General features: G+C 48.5%; 1 protein-coding gene across 5 annotated transcripts in view; it reads right to left on the reverse strand.

Moving 5' to 3' along the window:
* Nucleotides 1-22,365, reverse strand: part of DENND5A (DENN domain containing 5A) — a 110,475-nt gene that overhangs the window by 23,099 nt on the left and 65,011 nt on the right. For all 5 annotated transcript variants that reach the window (XM_063944070.1, XM_063944071.1, XM_063944072.1 and 2 more), the window contains 5 exons: nucleotides 21,416-21,566; nucleotides 20,888-20,981; nucleotides 18,773-18,904; nucleotides 18,117-18,269; nucleotides 17,952-18,033 (listed from right to left, as the gene is read on the reverse strand). In XM_063944070.1, the coding sequence (XP_063800140.1) occupies nucleotides 17,952-18,033; nucleotides 18,117-18,269; nucleotides 18,773-18,904; nucleotides 20,888-20,981; nucleotides 21,416-21,566 (612 nt within the window). The remainder of the gene's footprint in view (nucleotides 1-17,951; nucleotides 18,034-18,116; nucleotides 18,270-18,772; nucleotides 18,905-20,887; nucleotides 20,982-21,415; nucleotides 21,567-22,365) is intronic.

Here is a 22,365-nt window from a genome sequence, read left to right on the forward strand (position 1 = left end):
CTGGGAACTCCGTAAGGACCATGGGGTATAGACGGCTCCGCAGGAGACATGGGCACTGTAAAGCTTTAGAAAGGGTGTGCACTGGCTCCTCCCTCTATGCCCCTCCTCCAGACCTCAGTTAGGACTGTGCCCAGAGGAGACTGACAGTACGAGGAAAATTATTTTGTTATTTAAGGGCGAGATACACACCAGCCCACACCATACACACTGTACAACATGGTATACAATAACCAGTTAACAGCATGAACAAAACAGCACCAGCCAGAGGCCGATCTCAACTGTAACTTAACCCTTAAGTATGCAATAACTTATATACCAGTCTTGCAGAAAAATTCCGCACTGGGACGGGCGCCCAGCATCCTCTACGGACTAGGAGAAAAAGATTTACCGGTAGGTTTAAAATCTTATTTTCTCTTACGTCCTAGAGGATGCTGGGGACTCCGTAAGGACCATGCGGTTTATACCAAAGCTCCAGAATGGGCGGGAGAGTGCGGATGACTCTGCAGCACCGACTGAGCAAACACGAGGTCCTCATCAGCCAGGGTATCAAACTTGTAGAACTTAGCAAAAGTGTTTGACCCCGACCAAGTAGCTGCTCGACAAAGCTGTAATGCCGAGACGCCTCGGGCAGCAACCCAAGAAGAGCCCACCTTCCTAGTGGAAAGGGCCTTTACTGAATTTAGTACCGGCAATCCAGCCGTAGAATGATTCTGCTGAATCGTGTTACAGATCCAGCGAGCACAAGTCTGCTTAGATGCAGGAGTGCCAACCTTGTTGGCTGCATACAGCACAAACAGTGCCTCTGTTTTCCTAACCCTAGCCGTTCTGGCTAAATGAATCTTTAAGGCCCTGACTACATCAAGGGACTTGGAATTCCCCAAGACCCCCGTAGCCACAGGCACCGCAAAAGGTTGGTTCATATGAAATGACGAAACCACTTTAGGCAGAAATTGAGGACGAGTTCTCAACTCCGCTAGATCCGCATGGAAACTCAGATAGAGGCACTTGTACGACAAGTCCGTCAATTCGGACACCCGCCTCGCAGATGCCAAGGCCAACAGCAAGAGCCCTTTCCAAGCGAGAAACTTCAATTCAACCGTTTGAAGCGGTTCAAAACCAGTATGACTCAAGGAACCGTAATACCACGTTAAGGTCCCATGGTGCCACTGGGGGCACAAAAGGAGGTTGGATGTGCAACACTCCTACAAAAGTCTGGACTTCTGTGAGAGAAGCCAATTCCTTCTGAAAGAATATGGATAAGGCAGAGAACTGCACCTTAATGGAGCCTAACTACAGGCCCATATCCACACCTGACTGTAGAAAATGGAGAACACATCCTAGTTGGAAACCCTCAGTAGGAGCATCCTTGGCTTCACACCAAAACACATATTTTCTCCAGATACGGTGATAGTGTTTCGCCGTAACATCTTTTCTAGCTTTAATAAGAGTAGGGATGACCTCCTCTGGAACACCCTTTTTAGCTAGGATTTGGTGTTCAACCGCCATGCCGTCAAACGTAACCGCGGTAAGTCTTGGAACACGCAGGGCCCATGTAGAAGCAGGTCCTCCCTGAGAGGAAGGGGCCACGGATCTTCTGGGAGCCGTCCCTGAAGATCTGCATACTAGGCTCTTCGAGGCCAATCTGGAACAATAAGTATTGTCTGCACTCCTGTTCGTCTTATGATTCTCAATATTTTTGAGATGAGAGGAAGTGGAGGGAACACATAGACCGACTGAAAACACCCACGGCGTCACCAGGGCGTCCCCCGCCGCTGCCTGAGGGTCCCTTGACCTGGAACAATACGTCCGAATCTTCCTGTTGAGGCGTGACGCCATCATGTCTATTTGCGGAAGTCCCCAACGACTTGTCACCTCTGCAAAAACTTCCTGATGAAGTCCCCACTCTCCTGGATGGAGAACGTGTCTGCTGAGGAAGTCTGCTTCCCAGTCGTCCAGTCCTGGAATGAAGACTGCTGACAGAGCGCTTACATGATTATCCGCCCAGTGAAGAATCCTGGTGGCTTCTGCCATTGCTGCTCTGCTACTTGTCCCACCCTGGCGGTTTACATGCGCCACGGCTGTGACGTTGTCTGACCGTATCAGAACAGGTAGGATTGCGAAGAAGATTCTCCGCCTGTTTGAGGCCGTTGTAAATGGCCCTCAATTCCAGCACCTTGATGTGTAGACAAGCCTCTTGGCTTGACCATATTCTCTGAAAATTGTTTCCCTGTGTGACTGCTCCCCATCCTCGGAGGCTCGCGTCCGTGGTCACAAGAACCCAATCTTGAATGCCGAATCTGCGACCCTCTAGAAGGTGAGTACTCTGGAGCCCCCACAGGAGATAGACCCTGGCCCAGGGGGACAGGGCAATCTTCCGATGCATGTGCAGGTGGGACCCTGACCCCTTGTCCAGAAGGTCCCACTGAAAAGTCTTTGCATGGAACCTGCCAAATGGAATGGCCTCGTAGGCCGTCACCATCTTTCCTAATACACGAGTGCATTGATGCACTGACACTCTTTTTGGCTTTAACAGGTCTCTGACCATGTTCTAGAGTACTTGGGCTTTTTCCTCTGGGAGAAAGACCTTTTGTTTTCTATGTCCAGAATCATGCCCAAAAAAACGACAGTCGAGTTGTTGGAACCAACTGTGACTTTTGTAGTATTCTCAGGGAGAGAGATACGCTTTGTAACAATTCTTTTTTTTTTTTGAACTCGCCTTTATCAGGAGATCGTCCAAATATGGGATAATAGTGACCCTTGCTTGCGCAGGAGCACCATCATTTCTGCCATTACCTTGGTGAAAATCCTCGAGGCCGTGGACAACCCAAACGGCAACGTCTGAAATTGGTAATGACAATCTTGTACAGCGAACCTCAGGTACTCCTGATGAGTAGGATATATGGGAACATGAAGGTATGCAACCTTTATGTCTAGCGACACCATAAAATCCCCCCCTTCCAGGCTGGAAATCACTTGCCGGAGAGATTCCATCTTGAATCTGAACCTTTTCAGATACAGGTTCAGGGATTTTAGATTCAGAATGGGCCTGACCAAGCCATCCGGTTTCGGGACCACAAAGAGGCTTGAATAAAAACCCTTCCCCTGTTGTAGCAGGGGAACCTTGATAATCACTTGCTGATGATACAGCTGCTGTATGGCAGCTGCCACTATTTCCCTCTCTGGGGGGGAAACTGGCAAGGCCGACTTGAAAAATCGGGGAGGAGGCACATCTTCGAATTCCAGTTTGTATCCCTGGGACACAATTTCTACCGTCCAAGGATCCAAGTCCGACTGAATCCAGACTTGGTTGAAGAGTCGAAGACGTGCCCCCACCGGCGCGGACTTCCTAAGCGGAGCCCCCGCGTCATGCAGTGGATTTTGTAGAGGACGGGAAGGACTTTTGTTCCTGGGAACTAGCCGTAGCAGGCGCTCTTTTCCCTCTACCTCTAGCGAGGAAGGAAGAGCCCCGACCCTTTCTGAACAAATGCGACCGAAAGGACTGCATCTGATCTTGAGGTGTTTCCTTTTTCTGTGGTGTACCCGCTGTAGCTGTGGTAACCAGAACCACGAGGCCCTCCCCAAATAAAAACTTCGCCTTTGTAAGGCAAAGTCTCCATATTTTTGAATCAGCATCACCTGTGCCTTGGCGGGTCCACAGGGACCATCTAGCAGAAATTGCAATGGCATTGGTTCTTGAACCAAACAGCCCAATATCTCTCGCAACTTCTCTCCTATATAACGCCGCGTCTTAATGTGACCCAAGGTCGACAAAATGGCATCTTTATCTATGGTGTCAAAGTCAGATGACAAGGTCTCTGCTCACGCTGCAACTGCGCTACCCACCCATGCCGACGCTACTGCCGGCCTTAGTACGGCACCCGTATGGTAGTTTCCTGTCTGCGATCAGCAGGACCCTTGAGGGCTGCCGTATCAGGGAATGGTAGCGCCATTTTTGACAAGCGCGTTAAAGCCTTGTCCAGCGTGGGTGAGGATTCCCACCGTAACCTGTCCTGGGAGGGGAAAGGATACGCCATAATGATTCTCTAGGGAATCTGCAGTTTCTTATCCGGAGTTTCCCAAGCTATTTCACATAGGGCGTTCAGCTCGTGAGATGGGGGAAAAGTTACCTCAGGTTTCTTTTGCTTAACATGCAGCCCCTCGTTTTAGAGACAGAGGGGTCCTCAGTGATATGCAAAACATCTTTTATTGCAACAATCATATATTGAAATCCTCTTGGCCACTCTTGGCCACCCTTGGGTGCCATCATCATAGTCGACACTGGAGTCGGAATCCGAGTCGGTATAAGTGTCTACTACCTGGGAAAGGGGACGTGCCCGGAAGAGCTGACAGTACAAGGAAAGGATTTGGAATCCAGGGTAAGACTCATACCAGCCACACCAATCACACCGTATAACTCGTGATAAACTTACCCAGTTAACAATATGAATAACAACAGAGCATCAGATAACCCTGATGCAACCATAACATAACCCTTATTTAAGCAATAACTATGTACAAGTATTGCAGAAGAAGTCCGCACTTGGGACGGGCGCCCAGCATCCACTACGGACTACGAGAAATAGATTTACCGGTAAGTAAAATCTTATTTTCTCTAACGTCCTAGTGGATGCTGGGGACTCCGTAAGGACCATGGGGATTATACCAAAGCTCCCAAACGGGTGGGAGAGTGCGGATGACTCTGCAGCACCGAATGAGCAAACACAAGGTCCTCCTCAGCCAGGGTATCAAACTTGTAGAACTTTGCAAAAGTGTTTGAACCTGACCAAGTAGCCGCTCGGCAAAGCTGTAATGACGAGACCCCTCGGGCAGCCGCCCAAGAAGAGCCCACCTTCCTTGTGGAGTGGGCTTTTACGGATTTTGGAAGCGGCAATCCAGCCGCAGAATGAGCCTGCTGAATCGTGTTACAGATCCAGCGAGCAATAGTTTGCTTTGAAGCAGGAGCACCCAGCTTGTTGGATGCATACAGGATAAACAGCGACTCCGTTTTCCTGACTCTAGCCGTTCTGGCTACATAAACCTTCAAAGCCCTGACTACATCCAGTAACTCGGAATCCTCCAAGTCACGAGTAGCCACAGGCACCACAATAGGTTGGTTCATATGAAAAGATGACACCACATTTGGCAGAAATTGCGGACGAGTCCGCAATTCTGCCCTGTCCATATGGAAAACCAAATAGGGGCTTTTATGTGACAAAGCCGCCAATTCTGACACACGCCTAGCCGAAGCCAAGGCTAATAGCATGACCACCGTCCACGTGAGATATTTTAACTCCACAGTTTTAAGTGGCTCAAACCAGTGTGATTTCAGGAAACTCAACACCACGTAAAGATCCCAAGGTGCCACTGGAGGCACAAACGGGGGCTGAATATGCAGCCCTCCCTTTACAGACGTCTGAACTTCAGGTAGAGAAGCTAGATCTTTTTGAAAGAAAATGGATAGGGCCGAAATCTGGACCTTAATGGACCCCAATTTTAGGCCCAAAGTCACTCCCGACTGTAGGAAGTGAAGGAAACGGCCCAGCTGGAATTCCTCTGTAGGGGCATTCCTGGCCTCACACCAAGCAACATATTTTCGCCGTATACGGTGATAATGTTTAGCAGTCACGTCCTTCCTAGCCTTTATTAGCGTAGGAATAACCTCATCCGGAATCCCTTTTTCTACTAGGATCCGGCGTTCAACCGCCATGCCGTCAAACGCAGCCGCGGTAAGTCTTGGAACAGACAAAGTCCCTGCTGCAACAGATCCTGCCTTAGAGGCAGAGGCCTTGGGTCCTCTGTGAGCATTTCTTGCAGCTCTGGATACCAAGTCCTTCTTGGCCAATCCGTGAGTATTGTTCTCACTCCTCTTTTTCTTATGATTCTCAGCACCTTGGGTATGAGAGGAAGAGGAGGAAACACATAAACCGACTGGAACATCCACGGTGTCACCAGTGCGTCTACAGCTATCGCCTGAGGGTCTCTTGACCTGGCGCAATACCTCTGTAGCTTTTTGTTGAGTCGGGATGCCATCATATCCACCTGTGGCAGTTCCCACCGACCTGCAATCTGCGCGAAGACTTCTTGATGAAGTCCCCACTCTCCCGGGTGGAGGTCGTGCCTGCTGAGGAAGTCTGCTTCCCAGTTGTCCACTCCCGGAATGAACACTGTTGACAGTGCTCGTACGTGATTCTCCGCCCATCGAAGAATTCTGGTGGCTTCCGCCATCGCCAGCCTGCTCCTTGTGCCGCCTCAGCGGTTTACATGAGCCACTGCGGTGATGTTGTCTGATTGAATCAGCACCGATTGGTTGCGAAGCAGGGTCTCCGCTTGACTTAGGGCGTTGTATATGGCCCTTAGTTCCAGGATATTGATGTGAAGGCAAGTCTCCTGACTTGACCACAGCCCTTGGAAACTTCTTCCCTGAGTGACTGCCCCCCACCCTCGAAGGCTTGCATCCGTGGTCACCAGGACCCAGTCCTGAATGCCGAACCTGCGGCCCTCGAGAAGGTGAGTACTCTGCAGCCACCACAGAAGAGACACCCTGGCCCTGGGGGATAGGGTGATCAGCCGATGCATCTGTAGATGCGATCCGGACCACTTGTCCAACAGATCCCATTGAAAAGGTCCTCGCATGGAACCTGCCGAAGGGAATGGCCTCATATGACGCCACCATCTTTCCCAGGACTCTCGTGCAGTGATGCACCGACACCTGTTTTGGTTTTAAGAGGTCACTGACCAGTGTCATGAGTTCCTGAGCCTTCTCCGTCGGGAGAAAAACCTTCTTCTGGTCTGCGTCCAGAATCATGCCCAGGAAGGGCAGACGCGTCGTAGGAATCAGCTGCGACTTTGGAATATTCAGAATCCAGCCGTGCTATTGTAACACTTCCCGAGAGCGTGCTACACTAATCAGCAACTGCTCTCTGGACCTCGCCTTTATGAGGAGATCGTCCAAGTATGGGATAATTGTGACTCATTGCTTTCGCAGGAGCACCATCATTACTGCCATTATCTTGGTAAATACTCTTGGTGCCGTGGACAGACCAAACGGCAACGTCTGGAATTGGTAATGACAATCCTGTACCACAAATCTGAGGTACTCCTGACGAGGTGGATAAACGGGTACATGAAGGTAAGCATCCTTTATGTCCAGAGACACCATAAAATCCCCCTCCCTTGCGATGACCGCTCTGAGCGATTCCATCTTGAACTTGAACTTTTCAAGTATATGTTCAGGGATTTTAAATTCAATATGGGTCTGACCGAACCGTCCAGTTTCGGGACTACAACATGGTCGAATAATAACCCCCTCCTTGTTGAAGGAGGGGAACCTTGACCACTACCTGTTGAAGATACAATTTGTGAATTGCAGTTAACCCTGTTTCCCTCTCGGGGGGGGGGGGGGGGAAGCCGGCAGGGCCGTCAGTGAGGAGGCATCTTCTCAAAGTCCAGCTTGTATCCCTGAGACACAATATCTATTGCCCAGGGATCTAACAGGGAGTGAACCCACTTGTGGCTGAACTTACGAAAGCGTGCCCCCACCGGGCCTAGCTCCGCCTGTGGAGCCCCAGCGACATGCGGTGGATTTTCGTAGAGTCCGGGGAGGACTTCTGTTCCTGGGAACTAGCTGTGTTGTGCAGCTGGTTTCCTCTGCCCCCGCCTCTGGCAAGAAAGGACGCACCTCGGACTTTCTTGTTTCTTTGTTCGAAAGGCTGCATTTGATAATGACGTGCTTTCCTAGGCTGTGCAGGAATACAAGGCAAAATATCAGAATTACCAGCTATAGCTGTGAAGACCAGGTCCGAGAACCTTTCTCCACACAATCCTCAGCCTTCCATATGCCACTTAAGTTGGCATCATCTGTCCATTGCATATTCTACAGGATACGTCAAGCAGAAATCGACATAGCTTTGCCTCTGGGACCCAGTATACTCATGTCTCTTTGGGCATGTTTTATGATATATATCTCTTAAGACAGCATCTTTAATATATATATATATATATATATATATATATATATATATATATATACACACACACACACACACAATATCGGGTTTAGACCTAGTTTACGCGCTGTATGGATAAGCTACAACTTCAGGATTACCCCCTGTTAGGTGGGGTACAATACAGAAATAAAAAAAGAAGATTTCCCAAAGGAGCTTGTATTAGTGCTCTGGTATATGACAGTATAAATAGTATCTTTATGTTATTATTCTTAAAAAAGGATTTTATTTCCTTTAAAGATACAATACATAAAATTGTTCAATAACATTCCATGATACTTTATACACGAGATGATTGAAAACAATGTTCCATTCTTAATCATATAGTGGTGCCTCTTGAAGAACGCAATAGTTGTCTCAAAAACCCAACGCGTTTCGTCCAACGGACTTCATCAGGGGCTTTACAATCAAGAGACTTCAATACAGATAATCAGCACATAAATCTTCAATAAGCAGACACATTGCCAGAACGGTATTGGATAAAATTTCACCTCATGGATTATCACTTTGCTTATTCAAAAGCTAAAGTATCATGGAATGTTATTGAACAATTTTATGTATTGTATCTTTAAAGGAAATAAAATCCTTTTTTAAGAATAATAACATAAGGATACTATTTATACTGTCATATACCAGAGCACTAATACAAGCTCCTTTGGGAAATCTTCTTTTTATTATATATATATATATATATATATATATATATATATATATATATATATATATATATATATATATATATACAAACAGAGAACCCAGCACTCACCAAAGTAAACTCACTTATCCTCAACAATTCAATAAGACTCTGTGATAGTGTAGGACCTGCATGAAGGTGGGGTACCTTGAAAATCGGTATGCAGGCTTCCGTGCATTGGCCAATCCACCAACTAAACCCCCATCATTTATTTATTGAATTGTTGAGGATAAGTGAGTTTACTTTGGTGAGTGCTGGGTTCTCTGTTTGTATTTATTAGAGCGATGTGGTCATGGGCTACATGCACCCCGCCCTGTGAGTGGTAAGTACAGCTGTGTACCCCGCTTCTGTGGTGGAGAGTGCAGTGTTACATGCACCCCACCCTGTGAGTGGTAAGTGCATAGCTGTGCCCCGCTTCTGGTGAGGTGAGTGCTGTGGTTTTTCCTCTGTGTGTGTGTGTGTGTGTATATATATATATATATATATATATATATATATATATATACACACACATATATACACATATACTAGGGTCTCAATTTCTGCTGCTAAGGTACCTGTCCACGCCGCCACAGCGCTATAAACCCATGCAGATACAATCGCCGGTCTGAGTAGTGTACCAGAATGTGCACGCTATCTGCAGGATCCCTGAGAATAGCTAGGGCTACCTTTTGGGCAAACGTGACACCCTAGGGGAAGATTCCCATCACATCCTGGCCCTAGTGGGGAAAGGATACTGCCTGAGTATTCTTTGTGAGATGCTGCAGACTCTTGTCTGGAGATTCCCGCTCTTTTTCCTCATGAGAAGAGGGAAATTTACCTCAGCTTTCTTCCCCTTAAACATGTGTACCCTTGTGTCAGGGACAGATGAGTCATCAGTGATATGCAAATCATCTTTTATTACAATAATCATATATTGAATACTTTTCTGCCATTTTGGCTGTAACTTTGCATTATCGTAGTCGACACTGGAGTCAAACTCCGTGTCGATATCAGTGTCTATTATTTTGGATAGTGAGCATTGTGAGACTCTGAAGGTCTCTGCGCCATAGGGACAGACATGGGTAGATTTCCTGTCTGTTCTCTAATCTTTTGTGCAATAAATTCACCTTAGCACTTACACATATCCAAACAGGTGTCGGCGTTGTCGACGGAGACACCCTCTCACACACATTAGCTCCATCTCCTCCTTAGGGGAGCCTTTTACCTCAGACATGTCGACACACACGTACCGACACACCACACACACAGGGGATGCTCTATTTGAAGACAGTTCCTCCACAAGGCCCTTTGGAGAGACAGAGAGAGAGTATGCCAGCACACACCCCAGCGCTATATGACCCAGGAATCACACAGTAACGTAGTGTTAACCCAGTAGCTGCTGTATATATTGTTTTTACGCCAAATTTATGTGCCCCCCCCTCTCTTTTTACCCTCTTCTATCGTGCTTCTGCAGGGGAGAGCCTGGGGAGCTTCCTCTCAGCGGAGCTGTGGAGAGAAAATGGCGCTGGTGAGTGCTGAGGAAGAAGCCCCGCCCCCTCAGCGGCGGGCTTCTGTCCCGCGATTTTGTGTAAAATAATGGCGGGGGCTCATGCATATATACAGTGCCCAACTGTATATATGCCCACTTTGCCAAGAGGTCTCTAATTGCTGCCCAGGGCGCCCCTCCCTGCGCCCTGCACCCTACAGTGACCGGAGTGTGTGGGTGTAATGTGGGAGCAATGGCGCACAGCTGCAGTGCTGTGCGCTACCTCATATGAAGACTGGAGTCTTCTGCCGCCGCTTTTGAAGTCTTCTTGCTTCTCACGCCGGCTTCTGGTTTCTGGCTCTGCGAGGGGGACGCGCCGCGGCTATGGGATCGGACAACCAAGGGTGCGTTCCTGTGTTCGATCCCTCTGGAGCTAATGGTGTCCAGTAGCCTAAGAAGCACGACCTATCCGCAGGTAGTAGGGCTGCTTCTCTCCCCTCAGTCCCACGTAGCAGAGAGTCTGTTGCCAGCAGATCTCTCTGAAAATAAAAAATCCTAACAAAATACTTTCTATCTAGCAAGCTCAGGAGAGCTCACTAAAGTGCACCCAGCTCGTCCGGGCACAGATTCTAACTGAGGTCTGGAGGAGGGACATAGAGGGAGGAGCCAGTGCACACCAGTATTCCTAATTCTTTCTTAAAGTGCCCTGTCTCCTGCAGAGCCCGTCTATTCCCCATGGTCCTTACGGAGTCCCCAGCATCCACTAGGACGTTAGAGAAATATATGTGTAAAACACCAAACTTTAATCGCCAAATAATGTGCCCCCCTCGTTTTGGCCATCTGTACTAGCTAACAGCAGGGGAGAGTCCGGGGGCAGCTTCTCTGCAGCATGCTGAGGAGAAAATGGCGCTGGTTAGTGCTGGAGGATCAAGCTCCGCCCCCCGACGGCGGTCTTCGGTCCCGCTCTAAATGTTTATACTGGCGGGGGATTCGGAATTATACAGCCTCTGCAGTATATATAAGTACTCTGCCAGTCTTATTTGAGGTATATTTATGCTGCCCAGGGTGCCCCCCCTGCGCCCTGCACCCTTACTGTGGCGTCTGTGTGTGTGAGCTGGGAGCAATGTCGCGCAGCGTTACCACCGCGCGTTACCTCATGAAGATCTGAAGTCTTCTGCCGCCTCTGAAGTCTTCTTTCTTCTTACTCACCCGGCTTCTATCTTCCGGCTCTGTGAGGAGGACGGCGGCGCGGCTCCGGGACGAACGGCGAGGGTGAGACCTGCGTTCAGACTCCCTCTGGAGCTAATGGTGTCCAGTAGCCTAAGAAGCAGAGCCTATCATTTAAGAAGGTCTGCTTCTCTCCCCTCAGTCCCACGATGCAGGGAGCCTGTTGCCAGCAGTGCTCCCTGAAAACAATAAACCTAACAAAAGCTTTTTCAGAGAAACTCAGGAGAGCTCCCCTGAAGTGCATCCAGTCTCCACTGGGCACAGGATCTAACTGAGGTCTGGAGGAGGGGCATAGAGGGAGGAGCCAGTGCACCCCCATTCTAAAGCTTTACAGTGCCCATGTCTCCTGCGGAGCCGTCTATACCCCATGGTCCTTACGGAGTCCCCAGCATCCTCTAGGACGTAAGAGAAAAAATAAGAATTTACTTACCGATAATTCTATTTCTCATAGTCCGTAGTGGATGCTGGGGACTCCGAAAGGACCATGGGGAATAGCGGCTCCGCAGGAGACTGGGCACAAAGTAAAAGCTTTAGGACTAGCTGGTGTGCACTGGCTCCTCCCCCTATGACCCTCCTCCAAGCCTCAGTTAGGATACTGTGCCCGGACGAGCGTACACAATAAGGAAGGATTTTGAATCCCGGGTAAGACTCATTACCAGCCACACCAATCACACCGTACAACTTGTGATCTGAACCCAGTTAACAGCATGATAACAGAAGGAGCCTCTGAAAAGATGGCTCACAACAACAATAACCCGATTTTTGTAACAATAACTATGTACAAGTAATGCAGACAATCCGCACTTGGGATGGGCGCCCAGCATCCACTACGGACTATGAGAAATAGAATTATCGGTAAGTAAATTCTTATTTTCTCTAACGTCCTAGTGGATGCTGGGGACTCCGAAAGGACCATGGGGATTATACCAAAGCTCCCAAACGGGCGGGAGAGTGCGGATGACTCTGCAGCACCGAATGAGAGAACTCCAGGTCCTCCTCAGCCAGGGTATCAAATTTGTAGAATTTAGCAAACGTGTTTGCCCCTGACCAAGTAGCTGCTCGGCAAAGTTGTAAAGCCGAGACCCCTCGGGCAGCCGCCCAAGATGAGCCCACTTTCCGTGTGGAATGGGCTTTTATAGATTTTGGCTGTGGCAGGCCTGCCACAGAATGTGCAAGCTGAATTGTACTACAAATCCAACGAGCAATCGTCTGCTTAGAAGCAGGAGCACCCAGCTTGTTGGGTGCATACAGGATAAACAGCGAGTCAGATTTTCTGACTCCAGCCGTCCTGGAAACATATATTTTCAGGGCCCTGACTACGTCCAGCAACTTGGAATCCTCCAAGTCCCTAGTAGCCGCAGGCACCACGATAGGTTGGTTTAAGTGAAATGCTGAAACCACCTTAGGGAGAAATTGAGGACGAGTCCTCAATTCTGCCCTGTCCGTATGAAAAATTAGGTAAGGGCTTTTATAGGATAAAGCCGCCAATTCTGATACACGCCTGGCTGAAGCCAGGGCTAACAGCATTACCACTTTCCAAGTGAGATACTTCAAGTCCACAGTGGTGAGTGGTTCAAACCAATGTGACTTTAGGAATCCCAACACTACATTGAGATCCCAAGGTGCCACTGGAGGCACAAAAGGAGGCTGTATATGCAGTACTCCCTTGACAAACGTCTGAACTTCAGGTACAGAAGCTAGTTCTTTTTGGAAGAATATCGACAGGGCCGAAATTTGAACCTTAATGGACCCTAATTTGAGGCCCATAGACAGTCCTGTTTGCAGGAAATGCAGGAATCGACCCAGTTGAAATTCCTCCGTAGGGGCCTTCCTGGCCTCGCACCACGCAACATATTTACGCCAAATACGGTGATAATGTTGTACGGTTACATCCTTCCTGGCTTTGATCAGGGTAGGGATGACTTCATCCGGAATGCCTTTTTCCTTCAGGATCCGGCGTTCAACCGCCATGCCGTCAAACGCAGCCGCGGTAAGTCTTGGAACAGACATGGTCCCTGCTGGAGCAGGTCCTGTCTTAGAGGTAGAGGCCACGGGTCTTCCGTGAGCATCTCTTGAATTTCCGGGTACCAAGTCCTTCTTGGCCAATCCGGAGCCACGAGTATAGTCTTTACTCCTCTCCTTCTTATGATTCTCAGTACTTTTGGTATGAGAGGAAGAGGAGGGAACACATACACTGACCGGTACACCCATGGTGTTACCAGAGCGTCCACAGCTATTGCCTGAGGGTCCCTTGACCTGGAACAATATCTGTCCAGTTTTTTGTTGAGGCGAGACGCCATCATGTCCACCTTTGGTTTTTCCCAACGGTTTACAATCATGTGGAAGACTTCCGGGTGAAGTCCCCACTCCCCCGGGTGAAGATCGTGTCTGCTGAGGAAGTCTGCTTCCCAGTTGTCCACTCCCGGAATGAACACTGCTGACAGTGCTATCACATGATTTTCCGCCCAGCGAAGAATCCTTGCCACTTCCGTCATTGCCCTCCTGCTTCTTGTGCCGCCCTGTCTGTTTACGTGGGCGACTGCCGTGATGTTGTCCGACTGGATCAATACTGGCTGACCCTGAAGCAGAGGCCTTGCCTGACTTAGGGCATTGTAAATGGCCCTTAGTTCCAGGATATTTATGTGAAGTGACGTTTCCATGCTTGACCACAAGCCCTGGAAATGTTTTCCCTGTGTGACTGCTCCCCAGCCTCTCAGGCTGGCATCCGTGGTCACCAGGACCCAATCCTGAATGCCGAATCTGCGGCCCTCTAGGAGATGTAACCACCACAGGAGAGACACCCTTGTCCTTGGAGACAGGGTTATCCGCTGATGCATTTGAAGATGCGATCCGGACCATTTGTCTAGCAGATCCAACTGAAAAGTTCTTGCGTGGAATCTGCCGAATGGAATCGCTTCGTAAGAAGCCACCATCTTTCCCAGGACCCTTGTGCACTGATGCACTGACACCTGGCCTGGTCTTAGGAGTTTCCTGACTAGGTCGGATAACTCCCTGGCTTTCTCTTCCGGGAGAAACACCTTTTTCTGTACTGTGTCCAGAATCATCCCTAGGAACAGCAGACGTGTCGTCGGAATCAGCTGCGATTTTGGAATATTTAGAATCCATCCGTGCTGTCGTAGTACTATTTGCGATAGTGCTACTCCGACCTCTAACTGTTCTCTGGACCGTGCCCTTATCAGGAGATCGTCCAAGTAAGGGATAATTAAGACGCCTTTTCTTCGAAGAAGAATCATCATTTCGGCCATTACCTTGGTAAAGACCCGGGGTGCCGTGGACAATCCAAACGGCAGCGTCTGAAACTGATAGTGACAGTTCTGTGCCACAAACCTGAGGTACCCTTGGTGAGAAGGGCAAATTGGGACATGGAGGTAAGCATCCTTGATGTCCAGAGACACCATGTAGTCCCCTTCTTCCAGGTTCGCTATCACTGCTCTGAGTGACTCCATCTTGAACTTGAACCTTTTTATGTAAGTGTTCAAGGTTTTCAGATTTAAAATGGGTCTCACCGAGCCGTCCGGCTTCGGTACCACAAACAGCGTGGAGTAATACCCCTTTCCCTGTTGTAGGAGGGGTACCTTGATTATCACTTGCTGGGAATACAGCTTGTGAATGGCTTCCAATACCGCCTCCCTGTCGGGGGTAGACGTTGGTAAAGCAGACTTCAAGAACCGGCGAGGGGGAGACGTCTCGAATTCCAATTTGTACCCCTGAGATACTACCTGCAGGATCCAGGGGTCCACTTGCGAGTGAGCCCACTGCGCGCTGAAATTCTTGAGACGGGCCCCCACCGTGCCTGAGTCCGCTTGTAAGGCCCCAGCGTCATGCTGAGGACTTGGCAGAAGCGGGGGAGGGCTTCTGGTCGTGGGAAGAAGCTGTCTGTTGAAGTCTTTTTCCCCTTCCTCTGCCCCGGGGCAGATATGAGTGGCCTTTTGCCCCCTTGCCCTTATGGGGACGAAAGGACTGAGCCTGAAAAGGCGGTATCTTCTTCTGTTGCGAGGTGACTTGGGGTAAAAAGGTGGATTTCCCAGCCGTTGCCGTGGCCACCAGGTCCGATAGACCGCCCCCAAATAACTCCTCCCCTTTATACGGCAATACTTCCATATGCCGTTTGGAATCCGCATCCCCTGACCACTGTCGCGTCCATAATCCTCTTCTGGCAGAAATGGACATCGCACTTACTCTTGATGCCAGAGTGCAAATGTCTCTCTGTGCATCTCGCATATATAGGAATGCATCCTTTAAATGCTCTATAGTCAATAATATATTGTCCCTGTCCAGGGTATCAATATTTTCAGTCAGGGAATCCGACCAAGCCACCCCAGCACTGCACATCCAGGCTGAGGCGATTGCTGGTCGCAGTATAACACCCGTATGTGTGTATATACTTTTAAGGATATTTTCCAGCCTCCTATCTGCTGGCTCCTTAAGGGCGGCCGTTTCTGGAGACGGTAACGCCACTTGTTTTGATAAGCGTGTGAGCGCCTTATCCACCCTAGGGGGTGTTTCCCAACGAGCCCTAACCTCTGGTGGGAAGGGATATAGTGCCAATAATTTTTTAGAAATTAGCAGTTTTCTGTCGGGGGTAACCCACGCTACATCACACACTTCATTCAATTCATCTGATTCAGGAAAAACTACGGGTAGTTTTTTCACACCCCACATAATACCCCTTTTTGTGGTACTTGCAGTATCAGAGATGTGCAAAACCTCCTTCATTGCCGTGATCATGTAACGTGTGGCCCTACTGGAAAATACGTTTGTTTCTTCACCGTCGACACTGGAGTCAGTGTCTGTGTCTGGGTCCGTGTCGACCCACTGAGGTAACGGGCGTTTAATAGCCCCTGACGGTGTTTGAGACGCCTGGACAGGCACTAACTGAGCTGCCGGCTGTCTCATGTCGTCAACAGTTTTCTGTAACGTGCCGACACTGTCACGTAATTCCTTAATTACGGCCATCCATTCAGGTGTCGACTCCCTAGGGGGTGACATCACCATTATAGGCAATTGCTCCGCCTCCACATCATTTTCCTCCTCCTACATGTCGACACACACGTACCGACACCCAGCACACACACAGGGAATGCTCTGATAGAGGACAGGACCCACTTAGCCCTTTGGGGAGACAGAGGGAGAGTTTGCCAGCACACACCAGAGCGCTATATATGTATAGGGACAACCTTACAATAAGTGTCTATCCCTTATAGCTGCTTATATCTGTTATTTTGCCAAATAAGTGCCCCCCTCTCTTTTTTACCCTGTTTCTGTAGTTGCAGGATGCAGGGGAGATTCTGGGAGCCTTCCTACCAGCGGAGCTGTGTGGGAAAAATGGCGCTGTGTGCTGAGGAGATAGGCCCCGCCCCCTTCACGGCGGGCTCTTCTCCCGCTTTTTTCTGGAAAACTGGCAGGGGTTAAATACATCCATATAGCCCAGGAGCTATATGTGATGTATTTTTCGCCAACTAAGGTAAATTCATTGCTTCCCAGGACGCCCCCCCCCCAGCGTCCTGCACCCTCAGTGACCGTAGTGTGAAGTGTGCTGAGAGCAATGGCGCACAGCTGCAGTGCTGTGCGCTACCTTATGAAGACAGGAAAGTCTTCTGCCGCCGATTTATGGACCTCTTCTTGCTTCAGCATCTGTAAGGGGGCCGGCGGCGCGGCTCCGGGACCCATCCATGGCTGGGCCTGTGATCGTCCCTCTGGAGCTAATGTCCAGTAGCCTAAGAAACCCAATCCACTCTGCACGCAGGTGAGTTCGTTTCTCTCCCCTAAGTCCCTCGATGCAGTGAGCCTGTTGCCAGCAGGTCTCACTGAAAATAAAAAACCTATTTAAACTTTTACTCTAAGCAGCTCAGGAGAGCCACCTAGATTGCACCCTTCTCGTTCGGGCACAAAATCTAACTGAGGCTTGGAGGAGGGTCATAGGGGGAGGAGCCAGTGCACACCAGCTAGTCCTAAAGCTTTTACTTTGTGCCCAGTCTCCTGCGGAGCCGCTATTCCCCATGGTCCTTTCGGAGTCCCCAGCATCCACTAGGACGTTAGAGAAATAGAATTAAAGTGTATGAAAAATGGTGCGCCCCCTAGCGTCACTAGGCGGAATGCAGATCATATGGCTAGAAACTGAGTGTAAAGGCTAGAGTCAATAATATGTATAGGGTATAAAATGACAGCACAAGAGAATAAAATAGCATTTGTGGCATTTTAGTCTATAGTATAGAAGAGAAGTGGAGATGGTAAGGTTGCAGCAGCAATGAGGTTAAAATTAAATGGTGGGAATTCAATTGTTTTGGGCGCCTAATAATCACGTCTAAACGGGACTGTTTGGAAGCCCAAAGTGCCGACTTAATACACATTTTTTTCCTCGCACCTCAGGAGACTGCGAGAAGAAATGCGTCCTCCGTGGCAGCTGGGCACCTGAACGGCAGAACTACTGAATTGCTGGCGTCGGGCGCCCTCTAGTGGTGGCTGCGAATAAAACTGAATTCCACCCCAATGAATGAAAATGAACATGCAGATCAGAATGTGCCTAGATAACCCTTACCTGCGTAGCCAAAACTGCCAGCTGTCATTCTCCTCCTGTGGTCTTGATAATGTAGTAGGTGGGACCACAAGGCGGACTTTCCCTGAGGCAAAAACACAGAACATGGGTGAAATCTCTACAAGACAGGAGACCACAAGATCTACCACAAGGGGAACCGGACTCTACCTGCTTAACCAGGAGGCCGTGGCTCCAGATCCTCTCCAGGAGGTCGCACAGGCTGGCGATTAAAGTGTTCTCCTCAACACCCGTAATGCTGACTTCTCCATGGCCTAACTCCACAGCCTCCCGGCCCATCTTCTCCACCAGCATCCTCTTGGTCTACAAGAAAAGGCCAGTGGTAAAAGGCTAAATGGCCTGAAGCAGCAGTAAGAAAGGAACACGTCTGTAGCCCTCCTGTCTACCAATGTGCTACAGCACCTAGTATACAACTATAAAGCATCGACAAACAGCCATTTGGGAAAGTAGTGTAATATAGGAAGACACTATTACTGACTAGCTAGGTTGTGGTGTCATCTATACCAGAGAGACACCTTAAAATATAAACTCCCTGTTCTCTGATTAGAGGATTCTGCATAATGCTGTATAATGTAACGGGCTGGACCCAGAAAGAGTAAAGAAAATGAGAAATGTGTTCTGCTACTCAGTGGAAGGGGAAATATACACATAGTGTGGTCTCTGGTTTATGTGACATACATGGAACGTGGACACTGTTCAGGCACTGGATTGTAGACTAGAGACCACAGAGACTTTAACACGATACTCAATGGGGAGGCAGTGATGAAGAGTGGCGTCTAGGAAACAGTCTGATGAGAGTACCGCACCTTATTCCGACATTCTTTCAGCAACCCTTCCACAAACTTCCAGTTGGTCTGGGCGATAACGGATGGAGACAGGTTGGAGAGCTTGGGCTGGCGGATGGTGCTCCCCATATTTCTGGCTTCCTGGATGTATTTCTGGGGAAGGGAAACACTGGGGTTTATTATTAAGGCAAGGAAAATGTTGAAACGTTCTCGAGGGAGAACCTGTGGGCAGAGCGAGATAAGGCAGCAATACAAACAGAACAAAAATATAAATTATTCAGAGGCACGTGGCACAATAGCATCAGAGAAAATCAATACAATATTAATAATACCGCTTTCACACCGCCAAAGCGTCCGACGCGGTGCGACCTGGCTTTGGCCCCTTTCACACTCTGCGGCTGCACACGGCTTATTGCCGGGTCAACCGCACCAGCAGTCGCGTGCCCCAGGCTGACGCTTGGGGATGAGATCATCTGCAAGCACCGTCTTTCCTATAGTGTGAATGCTGCCCGAGTTACCCTTTGACACTGCACAGCGACCTGTGTTAAACCTATGTTCAACCGTGGTCACCACCCAGGTTGAAATTCCGGGTTGCTCGGCTTGGGTTGTTTCTCCTGGCCCCTTTCACACTGCACAACTGCGTGCTCACATGCAATAACCCAGTTTATTTTTGGTGTGAAAGGGGTATAATAGAGAAAGCAACTGCACAAAAAGACACAACTAGAACAAAGGAGACCTTCCGGAGTGGACAAGGAGACAAGCTATGGGGACAGCCATGTCCACAGTTTCCAGCGCTGTATGTGTACAAGTGGTTGGTATATGAGCTGCTGCTTTCTGTGTCTCCACCCACACTGTAAGCTCTGTCAGCCAGAGCTTCTTAGTTACCACTATTCTGTATTTACATGGCACAGCCACCATCCTGCTCAGAAAACCTTCAGGATACATCACAGTCTCTCATACACATCATATAACGCCATCATTCCGCAGCTCAGCAAACCTTCAGGATATAGTACAGTCTCTCATACACATTACATAACGCCATCATCCTGTAGCTCAGCAAGCCTTCAGGATACATCACAGTCTCTCATACACGTTATATAACGCCATCATTCCGCAGCTCAGCAAACCTTCAGGATATAGTACAGTCTCTCATACACATTACATAACGCCATCATCCTGTAGCTCGCCAAACCTTCAGGATACATTACAGTCCCTCATACACGTTATATAACGCCATCATTCCGCAGCTCAGCAAACCTTCAGGATATAGTACAGTCTCTCATACACATTACATAACGCCATCATCCTGTAGCTCGCCAAACCTTCAGGATACATTACAGTCTGTCATACACGTTATATAACGCCATCATTCTGTAGCTCAGCAAACCTTCAGGATACATTACAGTCTGTCATACACGTTATATAACGCCATCATCCTGTAGCTCAGCAAACCTTCAGGATATAGTACAGTCTCTCATACACATCGCATAAAGCCATCATTCTGCAGCTCGACAAACCTTCAGGATACATCACAGTCTCTCATACACATCATATAACGCCATCATCCTGTAGCTCAGCAAACCTTCAGGATATAGTAGTCTCTCATACACATCGCATAAAGCCATCATTCTGCAGCTCGATAAACCTTCAGGATACATCACAGTCTCTCATACACATCATATAACGCCATCATTCTGTAGCTCAGCAAACCTTCAGGATACATTACAGTCTCTCATACTCATCGTAGAACGCCATCATTCTGAAGCTCGACAAACCTTCAGGATACATCACAGTCTCCCATACTCATCGTATAACACCATCATTCTGTAGCTCAGCAAACCTTCAGGATACATCACAGTCTCTCATACTCATCGTAGAACGCCATCATTCTGCAGCTTAGCAAACCTTCGGGACTATCAGTCTCTCAAATACACTGTTCTGCCTGGCTGATCACTATACTGTACCCAAATAAACCCACAATACGTATAGATAGCCTTCTCTCAGCTATTGCAAAACTTTTAGGGCTACAAAACTACCAAAAACGTAATAAAAATGAAGGAATCTAATGAAGGAAACAGAGAGCTGGAGGTCTCGGCGTGGAAGCCGTCAGACCTTTACCCACGGCTAGACACTTGCCTCTCTCTGATCATTATCAAGTCTAAGGTGCTCGGTATGTTGTTTCTGTCTGTCCTTCCGTCTCCATTGCGCTGGCGCATTCCTCTTTGTCCACCTGCGGGAAATGCAACAAAGAACTAACTAAAAACAAAATTCACAGATAGCATCAAGACAAATGATATACAAGAGGAACATAACTAGTAAGAAACAGTCAATCAATCCCCATTCTATATATGCAGCTGTCTCCCTTGAAAGCCAAGACAATGATCTATGGGGTTAATGTGAAGACTGGAGTGTGTGAGTGTGTGTGTGTGTGTGTGTGTGTGTGTGTGTGTGTGTGTGTGTGTGTGTGTGTGTGTGTGTGTGTGTGTGTGTGTGTGTGTGTCTGCGTGTGCCACTCTCCGTTCATGGAATTATTAACAATGAATATTCCCTGTACAAATGTCAGTTACTCCTGCACACAGGACCTGAAGGTGCGAGACCTGATGGATGAAACGCAGCAGCGGAGGGAGGGCATTACACAGCAGACAAGCAGTTCATTGCTCTCACTTGTTGGTTGCCGGCCCAGTGGACAGCACATCGGATTGCAGTTTCGGGAAGAACCCGGTCTCATATTTCCCCTGTCCGATCTTCATATCCAGAAGATGCGGATGGATGGCTGTGTGATCGATCTTGGAGAGTCGCAGCTCTATGGACTTCACTATAGAACAGACAAGTCTAGATTACCCATTGTATATAGGTTACTTAAACAAATATTACAAAAGAAAAACACACAAATACAATTTTAATTTATTTTATTTTTTTAAATGGTACAACTGTAAAAAGTGTTCTACACCAAGAAAGGGAAGAACCGTATCCTTAGCGTTTCAAAAGGATGGCACCAGATATACCTGGCTGCAGTGGGGCTGTTTACATGAATACCTGGTGGAACATGAAACCGAGACGGGGGAACAAGGCACCGGCTTGGAGACACACCTGACAGACACAACAGCTAGAAGAAGACACATCTTCCATGTGAAATAGCACATAGGGGCACGTAGGCAGCACCTTTGGACCTTCAAAATGAGGTTAAGGTCCTGAGGAGTAACTGGAGACAGGAGACGTGGCTGACTCATTCCTTCCACTAGACCACAGGTTCTCAAACTCGGTCCTCAGGACCCCACACGGTGCATGTTTTCCATGTCTCCTCACAAGATTGCAAGTGACATAATTAGCTCCACCTGTGGACCTTTTAAAATGTGTCAGTGAGTAATTAATACACCTGTGCACCTGCTGGGTTACCTGCAAAACATGCACTGTGTGGGGTCCTGAGGACCGAGTTTGAGAATCCGCAAAGTTCATACTTTATCTCCTCTGCAAGAGTCATACTACAAAAAATAACTCCTTTCAGTATTAATGAAAAGGGAGGTTTGGAAAAGCTGGTCTGGTTGAAGAGCGGTAACCCATTTTGGCTGGTGCCCCCTGGCACCACTGCTAGTTCCGCCTCTGATCCTGCACCT

Source organism: Pseudophryne corroboree, chromosome 11 (assembly GCF_028390025.1).
Source record: "Pseudophryne corroboree isolate aPseCor3 chromosome 11, aPseCor3.hap2, whole genome shotgun sequence".
NCBI lineage: Eukaryota > Metazoa > Chordata > Amphibia > Anura > Myobatrachidae > Pseudophryne > Pseudophryne corroboree.